The sequence below is a fragment of the Eurypyga helias genome, unplaced genomic scaffold (assembly GCF_000690775.1).
Source record: "Eurypyga helias isolate BGI_N326 unplaced genomic scaffold, ASM69077v1 scaffold10233, whole genome shotgun sequence".
Lineage (NCBI taxonomy): Eukaryota > Metazoa > Chordata > Aves > Eurypygiformes > Eurypygidae > Eurypyga > Eurypyga helias.
This window is the reverse complement of record NW_010239284.1, coordinates 61,418-76,379: the sequence shown is the minus strand read 5'-3', so window position 1 is coordinate 76,379 and position 14,962 is coordinate 61,418. Positions and strand designations below refer to the sequence as shown.

Genomic DNA, 14,962 nt, shown 5'->3' with positions numbered 1-14,962 from the left:
AATAAACTGCTCCACCAGTATCCCTAGGCAGGGAATGGAAAGGTCATGCTTTTCCTTTTACATGAGGGAAGGGACAAACTTGCAGGAAACCTTTATTTTCAGTGGTGAAACTGTAGTGGTATTTGCCCAGAAGAACGGTAGCAAGGTCCCATCACAGAGTGTGCCACAAGCACGTCCCCAAGCCCTCCCACACCGGCCGCTTCCCGCTACAAACAGCCCCATGGGAGAGAGCGGCCGCAGTGCCGGTAGATACTGGGGCAGAGACCAACCTCACCTCTTACCTGCTAGAGCAAAGAAAGCTTTGACCGCCCCTTCGAAGAATTCCACGCGCTGGACCCCATAGCTTGGCTGACCCTCAGCATTGGCCTTCCGCCTGAGATACTTCAGGGGGTATCGCACGGACCACCAGAGACCAAAAATGCAGAAGAAGGTGCCCCGGAGGGCACTGCCAAGGAAGCTCGTCGGCATCGGACTCGCTTGCTGGACCTGCAAGGACAAACAGTGCCTGGTGACGGACTCAAAGCATCCCCACGGGAGGTGTCAGGCTACTCAGCATCCCCAGGGAGCTGCGGCCTGACAGAGCAGCTCCGCACGGCTCTGGATCAGCTGGAAAGAGGTAATACCAAGATGGGACAGCACCGTGGAGAAGTGGTCACTGTGCACCACTGTATATACGTGTATACGTTTGTATGTATGTGGCTGCATGCACAGACACATCGTGACTGAGAAAAAAGTACATTAGTGCCCAAGAAAGCCGAGCAGCTACGTGCTTTTAAAGAGGAACCAAAACAAAATTTGTCCTAATAAAAAGCAACATGACAATTGTTTCCTCGGAACATAAAATCCCTCCAAACTAGATAATTACCAGGGTGTGAATCCAGCCAGCCAAGGCTTTGCTGGGCCCTGCTGCAACAGGAGGTGGCAACCCAGGAACCATTACCGTTTCCAAAAGGAGCCTCATGCATATTCCACAATACCTTCATGTTGACACAAGGGTAAGAGATTTCATCAGAGGAAGAGCTTGAAGACTAAAGGCACAACACTTGCCTTCCTGATAAGCCAGACCAAGGCTGCCGGGTGCCAGTAAGGGTGGAGAGGAGCAGAGGGACAGCAGCACAACCGGCTACCACAGACAAAGTCATATCCTGCAGAGTATTTAAGCCCATACTCAAATTGTTGGGGAAAAAAACCCAGAGCAGCAAGCCCAGAAGGGAATAATTAACGACCTAAATTCTTACAGCAGTGAACTTTTGATTTACCTCAGCTTGGTCTTGTTTCTTAGGATCATAGAATCATAGAATCACTAGGTTGGAAAAGACCTTAGAGATCATCCAGTCCAACCGTATCTGTCCACCACTAAACCATATCTTTCAGCACCTCATCCACCCGTCTCTTAAACACATCCAGGGACGGTGACTCCACCACCTCCCTGGGCAGCCTGTTCCAGTGTGTGATAACCCTTTCGGTGAAGAACTTCTTCCTTACATCCAATCTAAGCCTCCCCTGGCGCAGCTTGAGTCCATTCCCCCTCGTCCGATCATCTGTCATTAGGGAGAAGAGACCAACACCCACTTCTCCACAACCTCCTTTCAGGTAGTTGTAGGCAGTGATCAGGTCTCCTCTCAGCCTCCTCTTCTCCAGGCTAAACAAGCCCAGTTCCCTCAGTCGCTCCTCATAAGACATATTCTCCAGACCCTTCACCAGTTTTGTGGCCCTTCTCTGGACACGCTCCAGGGCCTCAATGTCTTTCTTGTAGTGAGGGGCCCAAAACTGCACACAGTACTCGAGGTGCGGCCTCACCAGTGCCGAGTACAGGGGGAGAATCACATCCCTGGACCTGCTGGCCACGCTGTTTTTGATCCAAGCCAAGATGCCGTTGGGCTTCTTGGCCACCTGGGCACACTGCTGGCTCATGTTCAATCGGCCGTCAACCAACACCCCCAGGTCCCTCTCCGCCAGGCAGCTTTCCAGCAAGCTTTCTTCCTGCAAGACCTCTCTCCTTGCTCTCTGTATGCAGCTACCACCTAAGGAGGTCTCCGTCTTTCCCTCCCCATGGGCTTTCTGGTCCTTTCCTACAGCTGGGATGTGCTCAGAAGGCAGATTACTCATCCTGAAGCTACCACACCAACTTGCCCTTGCATCACAAATCACATCCTCGCCATGTTTATAAATACCAAAGCCAATTGCAGAGGCTGGATGAACAACTCCAGCACGTTCTCCGAGTCCTCCCACACTAGCAAGTAATTAGGTACTGCAAAATAAGGGTAGGATGTGGCGTGGCAAGTGCCTTAGGTGAGGGAGAGCTCTGCAAGACGTCCCTGATCGGGTTTTGGCTGCAGAGCCGGAGTTGAACTGGTTCAGCTCTGCGTGGGCAAGGGTTTAGAGACCATCGTCATCCCTTGCATCTCCCGGACATGGGTAATCCGGGAAAGGCTCAAAACTGTTTACACCGTGCTAAGGTTTCTTTTCAGGAGGGAAGTTACTAAACAGCCTTTCAGGGATATGAGAAACGCCTCATCCTGGAGCTGTTTGAGGGATTGGTGATGGCTTCCTGCTGTGTTTTGGGTGCCTGCATTAGGGAGGGACAACTCATGCCCCAGGACAACCCATGTCTGTCCTGATTATAGCCTAGACACCCAGTCCAGGGCACATATCTCCCTTGCACAGACATCCACACGCTGAAGTGACTAAGAACAAACACTATTAAAGCGCATTTAAGCGGCGCACAATTGCACGATCTATAACCAAATGTCACCATTGTCCTACAGGGACTGTGATTGCGAGGGCAACAGCCTGAAGCTGGAGTCAGAAGCATACCCTGATTGAGATACACAGCAGGAGAGTTAATTTGACACGTTTAATTAGAGGAGAGAAGAAGAGCAGAGACATCCCAGTGCCTGAGCATCAGAAATGACAACTGACACGTCCCACCTGCAGCTCCAGAGGTTGCTCCAAGCCACACCGGCATCAACACAGGGATTTATCACCACCGGTTGTTCCCCCTTCACCTCAGTTACCTCCAGACCCCAAACCACAGCGTTTCAGAGCTGTCCCTGGGGTCTTCTACCTCAACCATCCCTCTCCCCAGAGGAGTAGCCTTACTCTCCTTTTTGGTGCCGGGGGACCCTTTCGCTTTGTAACCTCCCAGCAGCCCAGTTCAGCAAATCATTTGGTAGTTGTCATGAGTCCCCTTGGCTTCCCATCACCTGGACACAGTGCTTCAGCATCCACCACATATCCTGGGACCTCTCTGCTAAGCAAGAGCTGTCCCAAACCCACCCTTCAGTCAAGCAGAAGCTTGGATGTAACCCACTCAAACCCACCTCCTTTTACAAAACAGCAGAGAAACCAGACATGTTTCCAAGCAACAGGGCACTTGCACAGCTCACATATTTAAGGCACAGAAAAACAACCCCCCCCACACACACTGACACAGCCCACCAAGCCCAACCCTGATACCTCTCACCCGCCGGCTCCCCCCAGCTCCGGCATTTGAGTCCACGCTCACATAAAAGCTGATTAAGCTCCCAGTGAGCCACAGCCAGGGAAGAGAGCACCAGTTGAGGAGAGGCACCCGGGTAATTTATTTTTCCTGTAAGCTAGTTTGTGTGTCAGAGGACTTGAAATACGGCTGCAGTCAGAAGTTATTACCTGAGCTGCCCTTCTCCCTCCACAGCTTCCAGCTTTTGCTTAACAGCCATCCGGGAGCTGCCTGCTCTCCTTAGGGTACCTTGCGCTGACTTGCTCGCAGGCTCCCCAGGTTCAGCTCGCGAAGGACGGCATTTCTGCCCAATTCCCAGGCTCTCTCCCAGGAGTGGCACAGCTCCGGGTCCATCACCATCAACGATTTCGGCCCTGCATGGGGACTTGGTCCCTCTGATGCAGGAGGAATCGATGCTGCCAGGAGGATGCTGTCCATGTGGACACACAAGTATCCCCTACAAGCACCCGTGGGTGCAACCGTCAGCCTGGCAGGGAGAGCAGCATGCCAGGAGAGCCAGCCTGAATGCCACGGGCATTTGGAGGGTCTTGTCTTTGTAGATCCTCCTCCATCCTTGCTACACTGGCACATCTCTCCTCTGCCAACAGCCCTCACCCAACAGAAGAAGCACAAGCCTTCTTTCTCCTCTGCCATGAGGCACCTCCAGAACCTGGTAACCCCCCCAAAAAAGAGCTAAAGCCACAGGTTGCCAGCAGGCTGCTTTCATCAGCTTCCACCGGCCCCGTTGGTGGCTGTCATCCCACTAATCCTTTGCCTTGCAGAGATGGACTCCCCCCATCTCCCTTCTCCCCAAGCTCAAGCAGCCACATCCATCCTGCGCACAGCAGCACACCAACGTATTCCTCTCTAAGGGTAGAAGAGTTTACCTGCAACTCCTGCCTGACCTTCTCCCGCTCCAGCTGTGGCAGCAAGGAGCGGTTATTACTCAGAAGAGGCAGATAAAGGGAGAAGCCACCACGGGGAGGTGGCCCTTAGACAGGATGTTTAGAGCCGAACGTCCCGGGGGCCAGTTCAAGGCACGCTGAGTCAACCAGCTTTCACAACCTGGGACACCTCCTGTCTGCTATTTTAAAAAAAAAAAGTCTCATGGAGTTTGCCACAAAAATCAGGATGAGCAGCCAATTCCCGTTTCCATGGCAACCACCTATATTATGTGGAGTTTTTTTGATGACTGGGGAAGGAGCCAAGAGGAGACAAGGCTGCAGCATCGTCCAACATGGCCAGACTCCGGAGGAAGAGCTCTGAAGATTCTGAACTGGGCTGCCAGGTACACGATAACCCTTCTGGAGGGGGGTGGGGGTGACCTTATAAAAAGTGCCTGCAGACAGGAGATTTTGGGCCAGCAGCTTGCAAACCGGAGCAGGGCCCTTCTGAGATCCATCTCCCAGCCCACAGCAGCCAAGAGGAGGAGGACAACGAGACTGAGCAACCTGGTCTAGTGGAAGGTGTCCCCGCCCATGGCAGGGGGTTGGAACTGGATGGTCTTTAAGGGCCCTTCCAACCCATATCACAATTCCGTGATTCCAAGACAGCAGAGAAACACCCATTGCCACCTGAGTCTCTGACCACCCGAGGACCACTAACACCCACTCAGTGCATTCATAACCCAGTATTTCTCCAGGTTGCAACCACACGCACATAACTCCTCGTGCGACCAAAACCAATCCCAAGCGAGGCCGCAGGGTAAGCCATGCCCAGCCCTGCCGAGAGCCAGCGCCCCAGGGCAGCCCCAAGGCTGGCATAGCACGGAAGCAAACCAGCCTGCACCACCCTCCCTGGGGTGTTGGCTGTCCTCCAGCATAGCCGTAAAAGCCACCAAGCCATAGCCAGGAGCTTTTTTGCACCCATTAGCTCTGTATCGGTGGTAGCAAGTAGGAGGAAGGAAAGAAAACAAGAAGCTGGTGGTGACGCTGGCACATACCCGTGCCGTACGTCCGTCACTGCTCGTCTCCAACAGCCCTCGGGGAGCAAGACGCGTTGCCAAGGGCTGAGCACACATGCAAAAAGCTTCTGTAACATCAGGGAAGCCCATGGCAGCAGAGAAGCTTCCACAAACACAGGTAACTTCACCCAAACTGCAGCTTCAGGCGCTCGCAGGGTGCTACTACATTAAGCCCCAAATGCAAAGAGAAATTGTGACCCCTGTAAAAACTCTTCCCTACAGACCTACCCCTAAAATCAATACAGCAAGTAAACATACCCTTTTTTTTTTTTCTGGAAAAAGAGCAATGACACCATCAAGAGCCTCCTTGCAGCTCGGTTTTCTTTCCTGCAACCAGCCAGGTCAACAAACCATTACCCCAGAAGGCAGCTCATCACAGGACAGGACAAATCGAGCCCTTGGAGAAAGTGGGAAAGCACAAGCTGAGAGGGCAGCAGCTGGATGGAGACGGAAGGAACGAGGCCCAGCTGAAAAGTATCTGCTCAAGGGCTGAAGGTGCCTTTTTCCATGGAAATTAAAGGGCCAGCAAAGAGTAAAGCCCACAGAGAAAGGTTTCTACGGAAAGGGCAACTTGTATTAAACTACCTGCCAGGTAATTTAAACAGGGAAACAAACAGGGAAAACAGGGAACAAAAGTTGCAGGTGCATGAAATGGTTGAGGAAAAGGGTTTTCCAGCCTTTTAAACCATCCCCACACTAAAAACGAGGATAAAACCGTGAGAAGTGGTTGGGAACAACAGCTCGATGAGGGGTTACCCAGAGACAGGATGGCAACCCTCCCCCCCCCAAATCACAGAGCAGGTCGCTTACGCAGCGCGCGTGCTAAAAATCACTGCAGGGTGCAACTCCATTACAGCTCCTTAGCTACAAACCGCTGTTACTGGGTTGTACCAGCACACGCCTGCCCTCCCCTTCCTCCCCGGGAGAGACCGGGGAAGGCAGTGTCCTAAACCCCCAACAGAATCTGATTTTATTAAAATAGTTTTTCCTTCTTTTTCTTGTATTTCCTCAGCTGTAACTGCAGCATCCTCTCCCCGAAGGTTCATCGTCAGCCTCGGCGCTAATGAAAAAATGCGATAATGTTTGCCTACTTCCTGGGGGTGGTGGGAGGCTCAATCTAATTAAAGGTTTGCCAGCAGCTCGAGCGCTGCAGATGGATGGTTGTTCGGGAAGTGCAAAGTATTATTATTATTATTATGACGAATGCTACCACCAGCTTTCATAAACAGGCAACAGAGGAGGTGAAGCAGGTGGCATGAGCATAGGCAGGGCTTGTTCTGCTGCCTACACCATCGTTTCAGCCTTACATAAACGAGGCCAGGAAGGGTGGCCGTGGTAGATCCTATCTTTGCCCCAGTGATGAGTGGCTCGTGGACGGGCTGTGCTAGGGCTCTTGATGAAGGGTTTGTCTTTTGAGCAGGAGGAAGAGCCAGCTGCCAAGATATTTGGCTGTTTTCAGGGCCGGGGGGGGGGGTGTTGCCTGGGTTCCTTCGTAAGAGGAGGTTAGATCAGCAGCTCCTTCCTGCCTCGGATGAGCAGGTCACTTCTTTCAGGAACAACGGCAGCCCCCACCCTTGAGTGATACCATCCAACAACATCAAGCTGTAGTTACTCAAGACAAAAACCACCCTCGAGACATCACCCAGGGCATTACCATCCCCTTAAAGCTGGCTGTGGATATGGATACAGATAGAGCCCAGCTCCACTCCAGCTGCACGGCCAATGGGTCCGGTACAAAGTCTCAAGACATCAGCTGATAATACAATTTATATGGTGAAAAACCCACAATCCAGGCCTAGTGGTTGATATTAAGGTTGTGTTAAAAGCAATACTCCGATTAGGACTGTCCTGGTACATCTATCCCACAATAAACGTGAGGATGGCTTGTGATGACACCTGGCTGTATAATAAACCCTCTGGACCACTCACTGTGCACCCAGCAACCTTCATGCCCTCGTTTGGGTACCAAAGCTATTTACAAACGTGGTTTTTAGCTGCAACAAAAATCCTTAATTCTCACCCAGCCATGAACACCACCTGTATTTTCTGACTTAATCACAGGCTGTATCTCTCCTCCTTCGCTGACCTTCATACCTCGGGAAAGAATGCGCTCCGGAGTTGGAAAACAAATTAGCGAGCACTATTCTGACAGTCCTGGGATGTTTGTTAGGAGCAGGGATTTAATGAAGCAGACAGAAACTATCCCAGACACAGGGGGCTACAGAGGAGAAAAGTGTTTTCTGGCCACGTAGTGACAAGGGACAAAGAAAACCTCGGGGTGAAACGAGATGGAGACTTGATCCAGAGCAGCAAAGAGAGACGTGAAGAATTAAATCAACCCCCTCCCACCTTCGAGAGTAAAGGAGTTTAAAAACCAAGCCCAGCTTTTATCTGTGTGCCCTCGGGTGGAAATAACCTCTGACTTCTGGGGGTGGCTGCAAGGTGAGTGTAACCTCAGCCAGCCTGGGGTAGGATCCTCCACATCCAGCACCAGCTTTCCCACCTGGTGCTGCCCTCATGTGGCTTATTTAATGGGAATAGGGACGTTCACTCTGTTTTCTAAGAGAAAATAATCCAGAGCAGGCCAGAAATAATTCAGGGCACCACGCAAGGTCTTTTTTTGCTGTTCAATTAAGCTGATTTCTGTCCTGCAGCCCTCGAGGTAACTCGGTTTGTCACCTTGCAAATAGGGTTTTCTCTGTGCATTAGCAGGCTGCAGCCTGCAAAACGCTCCTCCTGGGTCGTGTCTCACCATAGCAGCAAGAGGAATTCGCACAGTTTAGAAAAACTACTCCACTTGGCAGAAAAAAAAATATATCTGCAAAATTCTCATCGTGTTCAGCGGTTACAACTCATGAGACTTAATTGCACAGCCTTTATCGGATGGATTTACGGAGATGTGTTGCTCTGCTGCTGAATTCTCTACCCACCGAGCCTGTTTGCACCTCCCATTATTCAGCCCTGCAAAATAAACCATCTCAGGGATGGAAATATGGGGAAGCCGGCATTCAAGGAAAGCTCATTAGCCCTTACAGCACTGATACTAAGCAATAAAATCCAGTCAGTAGCCCCCTTAGTCTGCAACGGTCTCTTTGCACAGGGGAAAGGGTGTTGAAAGGGGAGATTTGCCTTCCCTGGGTGCGAGCAGAGTCGCAAATGCTTGGACCTGCCAGGAGCTGCTTTCCTGCTCATCGCGAGCACAGAATTCAGTTGCCATCCATCCCCACCCCCCCGTTACGCAGCCGTGAGAAGACTTCAGCGCAGAGCATCCTTCCAGCCCCGGGGTTTGAGACATGAACAGTCGCAATTCAGCTTGTGCTGCTGTTTATTTTATATATATGTACGTATTTTTAATCCCCGTACTCACTACTGGCACATTTTCCTCCTATCTAGGAGGTGACATTTCCAGTCACTTTTTGCAAAAATTTAGCTGGCAAAGGCAGCCTAAAAACAAAACGTGTGCCTGTTTCGTCTCACTTTCCAAGCTGAGGGGTTTATTTTCAACGGAAACTGGGATGTTTTCTGAATCCCTGCTGCTTAGCCATGTATCTTACAGCCCTTCAGGCTTTACAGGTCTGAGGGATGGATTTGTCTAAGCTATTATTACACACCCTATAATTTTTCAGACTTAAATTTAAGGATATCAGCTCAGTGAGGATTTTTATTTCACGTTTATTCACTCTTTCAGCCTTTAAGTGAACACGAAAACTATTAGCAAAGCCCCTCTTCGGTTCAAAGCCTCGCTAATAAAATTTGTATTGTGTGCAATCAAACCATGATGTTGCAAATTTGACATGATCTCCATTTCACCAGTCTTTCACTCTTCCTCCTTGGGATGATGCCTTGGTCTGGAGGTACATCACCTCAAGCTTGGAGGTTTCCCTGACTTCAATGACAGCGGGTCAAAGCCTCCAGGCGCTTGGAGGAGTCAGCTGGCCAAAGGATGCCCTCCATCGCTATGGAAACAATCGTGGGACGAAGCAATCTGGTCATGTTGAATTTCTGCACTTAATTTTGTTGCTGAAAATCACTGCAAACAGTGCTCGTTTCAGAGACGGCGATATTTGGGTATGGAGGGAGGGCAGATCCCACCCGTGCGCTCAACAAACTTCCCAGTAGCAGAACGGTGACTCCTCTCTTTGCTCTTCCAAAACATAAATATTTAATTAGATTTAAAATTTATTTTTTCCTTCTAGAAAATGTATTCCTCGTGTATTTGGAGAAGGAGATTGCACCCTCCTCACTCTTCATCAGATCCATTTAAGAAGGTGGCTTGGGAGCTCGAGTCACACTTCTGCTGCCGGACTCCGAGGCCGATGTAGGGCTCTCCGCTGCCTCTCCTGCACCTCTGGATGCAGCTGCAACAGGTGGGCAATAAATCACCATTAGCAAAACCACCCAAACTGGTGCTACTCACCTTGGGGGAGCAAAGTGCACTGGTAATGAATACACAGAGGGGGAGAAACTATTATAGAGGCCCTAAAACACTGGCTGGGGGGGTGGGTGGGGTTTTTTTTTGTTCTCTATAAAGTCTATTGGCTTGCGTAGACTGGACCATCCCTTCTGCAGCCCACGTCTCAGCAAGCCATGCAGCATCCCTTAGAGGCTCATAGGCCATAGGAGCACCCCTGAAAGTGAGATCATGTCCCCTTCCCACCCTCTTGGAAAAGCCATGCCAGGAGCTGGCTGTGGTTTAGCTGTTACACCTGTAATAACTCCGTGACCGTCAACTGCTTTGAAATCCTTGCAAGGGAGGGGACAAAGTGTCAGGGGGTCCTGGTAACGCTTTGATTTCTCTATCAAATTAAAGTTTGACTTCCAGCACTCGGTGCAGGGAAAAAAAAAGCGGTGTGACCTCCAGGAGCAGCTTCAGGGGCTCGGTGATTTGACTTCTCCGTGTTTAATGCCCGTGTCTCTTGCTGACATTATTTTATATTCCGTGCACTCGGCAAACACCGTGCGTGCTTGTCGCCCTGCCCTAAAACTCACAGTAGTCAGGGGCTGCTTATTCAGCTGTGACTTTGTACTCCAGGAGCGGGTGGAGCACATCTGCATCTCGCTCCAACCATCCCCATCCCCATCTGTCCATCCCGCCCTTGCCCCACATTCATGCCCCAGTCATACCAGTAAGCAAGAGTGTAGTTTACAGCCAGGACGGCCACAGCGACTGCCCAGTGCCAGAAGAAGCACATGGTGAGGAACATGATGTTGCTGTGGTCCTTCTCATCCCACGTTGGACCTCCCCACGGCTGGAACAGCACAACCCCGATCTGGGTGGAACAAGGAATTTATTAGCTTAGGGGAAAAACCAAATCGCACAGAACAAGTCTGCACCTGTGGTCATAGAATCACAGAATGGTTTGGGTTGGAAGGGACCTTAAAGATCATCTAGTTCCAACCCCCCTGCCATGGGCAGGGACACCTTCCACTAGACCAGGTTGCTCAAAGCCACATCCAGCCTGGCCTTGAACACTTCCAGGGATGGGGTATCCACAGCTTCTCTGGGCAACCTGTTCCAGTGCCTCACCACCCTCTCTGTGAAGAATTTCTTCCTGATATCTAATCTAAACCTCCCTGTTTTCAATTTGTACCCATTACCCCTTGTCCTATCACTACAGGCTCTTGTAAAAAGTCCTCTCCCAGCACCCTTGATCTCTCATTTTCTGTGCAATATCCAGACACAATTGCCTCTCTGCATCGCACACTCCTAGCCATCCTTTAAAAACACCCAATTTGGTATTTTACAAGCTCAGCCCAGATTTTAATCTCGGAACAAACTGTTGGAGTTAGCACCGCAGACCTGGGGCTGAGAAAGAGGAGGAGAGGTCTCATTTCCTTTCGGCAGCCCAGTTTTGGGAGAGGCTCTTGGTTTCTCCAACGACTACCAAAGCGAGCAGCTGGCCGCGTTCTTACTCAGCCATTTCATCGCTTGGTGGGGTTTGCATCTTCCCGCTAAACCAGAGGGAGTGCTGCAGGGTGCATTAGACACATTAAACAATCAGTACTTGGTTGTTAGATACTGCAAAATGGTGCTCGCTCGCTGCGAGCACTCGCTTTCGCTGTTCCCCCCAGAGAAGCAATAAGCCAAGACATAGCAGGAGCAGTCATCAGAGATGACCTGTGATAAGTAAATTTTCATTCTGGGTCATGATCTATTTATGAGGTGAGCCTGGCAAAATTATCCTTCAGAGACATGCGATTGATATGTGATGTACGGCTTCTTCTCCTCTTTCCCCAGTGCTCTCCCACCTCAGTGCTCCGCTCCGCAAGAGAGAGCAGAACTGACCTGCCAAAACCACGTTCCCTGGACGATGGTGACACCAGCTCTGAACATCTCCAGGACTATGTTGTCACGGAGGAAGACCTCCAGCATGATGCTGCAGGCCCCCGCAAAGATGGCGATGAGCAGCAGGGAGTGGATGTGCTGATCCAGCATGGGACGGTGAAGGACATGATAATAAAAGAGACAACCTGCCAAAATACATACCATGCTTAGAGTTTTAGCAATCTCAGCCATGACCACAGATAGAGCAAATCACCTGCCAGGCTGGCAAACTGATACAGGTTACCACGAAAACAAGGGACTCCACGTAACACCATCCCTCTAGGTCTCCTGGCATCCCACCATCCTGGAGGGATGAGGTGCTCAACCTTGGGACAGGAGGATCTACCAAAGGCAGAGGATAATGGAAGGGTGGTTTTCTTTCTGTGGCGGTGCCCCCACCTCTTCAGATCACCCTCCCCTTGTAGCCAGGTTCCTGATGAGTCCTGCTTTTCCATTGCTAAAATCCACCATTTTCTCAGGAGCTGGAAATGATAGATTTCCTTTTCTTACCCGCCTGTTGAGCTGTCCCTGCTGCTGTTTCCAAAACCATTGGGATCGGGGAAGGGAAAATAAAAGATGTGCCATCATTAAGGGGTTCCTATATAAGCAAGGCCTTCATTTCCTAGTGTCTTTTCCCTGTGAGATCCAAGAGGGACCTGAAATCCTGGCACGTGACTTGCAAGACAGCCTGAAGACAAAATGATGTCCTGAAGCCAGAATAAGTCACTCGAATCTGCCACGTGCAGTGCAAGCAGATGAGGATGACGATGCCTGCAGTACAATTAATGGCTCTCGGGAGGGAACGCGGGGCACGCAAACAGCTCTGCAGATGTAAGATAAATGCTGCATCCACCAGCCATTTATCATAACGAGGAAACTCGGCCTGCTGCTTTGTACCGCTGCTGCCCCAGAAGTCCCAAACCAGGCAAAGGCAGGACCTATTGATGCCTGTATTTCCCATCTCTCTCCAACCCCCCTTTCGATAATATATCACCTACAATGTGTCCTATCTTCAGGGGCGTTCAGAACAATATCTCAGTCTGGCAAATTTTGGTCCCCCTCTGACTCACCCCCCAACATCCCTCCCCAAATCAAGCATCACCTTCTACCGACCTTCAACGAACACAGCCACGGAGAGCATGAGGCGATCCAGACCCCGCGGCACCGCCTGGGAGACGTAGGTGAGGACGTCCACCACCCCGGAGAGGCCGTAGAAGAGGTACATGGTGGTGTGCTGCCAGTTCATCAGCTTCACCCAGTCGCGGTTCTCCCCGCTGTAGAGGTACAAGTGTGGACCGTCTGGGACGAACTGCTCTGCCAGCATCCCTGCGCGGACAGGCAAGAGCATGCCGTTTCTGACGGTGCGTTTGCAACGATGGTTGGTGCTACTCAGTGGTGCGGGGGGGTTCTGGAGCGGGAGCTGATGGGTTTGTGTTAGGGAGGAAGGACTGGATACAAAAATCAAGCCTGACCTTAGTAATGGTAGGTCAGCTTTGGGAAGGGGTACGGGACTTGGTCTTTTGACAGCAAATTCTAGTAGAGATCAGGACAAGATGGACATCAAGGGCTTATCCTTCCATGTCTGGACCAGTTTCTCTGGAGCAAGGGCTCCAGTACAGTCATCGCTACAGTCTGGGGGTTACCAGCATAACCAGTAAAATATAAGCCTTACCTATTAGAGCAAAGACGATTTTGATTCCCCCTTCGATGGCATCCACGCGCTGGAAACAATAAATCCTGTGGGATTTCTTATTTACTTTCTGGCTGAGATGCTGCAGCGGGAATTTCACAGACCACCACAGCCCAAAGAGCAGGAAGAAACTGCCTGGAAGCGCGTGACCCTTGAAGTTCGCCATCCTGACAACCTCCTCTGACTACAAGGCAAAGAAAAACAACGTCATTACATGCCTTACACCAGTTATTTGACATAGTGCCGGAAAAAAGTGGGATTTCCCTTTCAGGGAGGACTGGAAAAGGCTTGACCAGGCACATGGTAATAGGAGGGAGCACTGGGAAACCCTCCAAGGGTGAGAGGTGGGAACATCTGGGACCTCTCTGACGTCCTTGCCCCAAGATTAGGAAATGTCCAAAAAAGAGAGCCCAGACTTGTTTGGCAGAGGCTGCAATCTCTGACACATCCCAGCCCGAACTTTGCATCCCCTGGGATCTCTCCCAGCAGCAGCTCCTGCTTTTCCTGCCCTTCCGCAGGTATGAGTGCGAGCAGAGGGCAGAGAGGGCTTTTTGGGGCTGGGTAGGAGAGAGAACACACAGGGAAAACAGTAAGGTGTAGGGGTAAACATCAGTGTGTTTCTGCAGCTCCTTGAGCAGCCACAGAAGTGGTGTGCTATGTCCAATCTGTTTTTAAGTTCCTGGAATTATTTCAGCCCGTGGAAGGGGAAAAAAATCCCACCCTGCATCTATTTCACAAAGCCAAAGCATTTTGTTAAAAATGTAGCTTCAAAAATACCCCAAAAACTGCTGGAAGCAAATAATTTGGGGTTTGGGCAAACAAAACAACTCGCTCCCTGCATCACCGCCTCCTCCCACCCGTTCTCTCTCTCCGGAGCATCGCTGAGCTGGGATTTGCACCGCGCAGAGCCCAGGCATCCCAGCCGAGCTGCCCGAGCCTCCGTGCCCCTTTGTGCCAGAGCGCACACGTGCACGGTTTGTGGGAGAGCCAGGGGACCCGTTTCCTAGGAGAATTACAGCAATTAAAACCCAACCAGCTCCTGTTTGCCATTTGCTGGTTTGTTTAATTAGGTGGAGAAACGATTAGCTCTTTCATGTGGGCTCCGGCATATGTTCAGGGGCCTGCCTTGGTGCCATCACGGGCCGGTGGTGTCAGGCTGGTCAATTAGGATGTTTTTAATTGATAACAAAGGCTGTGCTGCCGGCACCCAGGACCTCCTTCTCCTTTCCATAATGCTCTTCTCCGTGCCGAGCTGCGCTGAAGGCCGGGCAGGAACCGGCTCTCTCACGGCATGGATGCCATCCATGCACATAACGAGGTGCCGTGTAGTTTGGCACTGGATCTGACCTCCCCATCCCGGGCTCCCATGACCCAGTTATCCTTAAACCACCTTCCCTGGCTAGATTTTGGGCTTCACTCCCCACCAGCCGGCATTATAGACCAAAACACGTTCTTATTCTGCTGTTGCCTGCCTTCTGCGTAAAGGGTAATTTGGGCGTGAGG

The 14,962-nt window shown here is 51.0% G+C and overlaps 2 protein-coding genes across 2 annotated transcripts in view; both read right to left on the bottom strand.

Annotated features, from left to right (window-relative positions):
• Positions 1–492, bottom strand: part of LOC104506953 (transmembrane protein 45B-like) — a 2,534-nt gene extending 2,042 nt beyond the window's left edge. The window contains 2 exon segments of the mRNA XM_010148088.1: positions 1–23; positions 282–492. Of these exon segments, the coding sequence (XP_010146390.1) occupies positions 1–23; positions 282–468 (210 nt within the window). The 5' untranslated portion in view covers positions 469–492.
• A 9,192-nt stretch (positions 493–9,684) lies between these two features.
• Positions 9,685–13,647, bottom strand: LOC104506952 (transmembrane protein 45B-like). The gene is made up of 5 exons (XM_010148087.1): positions 13,442–13,647; positions 12,883–13,095; positions 11,731–11,915; positions 10,569–10,714; positions 9,685–9,802 (listed from the first exon to the last, which is right to left on the bottom strand). Exons 1-5 carry the CDS (start codon positions 13,623–13,625, stop codon positions 9,685–9,687), a joined length of 846 nt encoding a protein of 281 aa, XP_010146389.1. The 5' UTR covers positions 13,626–13,647.
• Between the last annotated feature and the right edge of the window lie 1,315 nt (positions 13,648–14,962).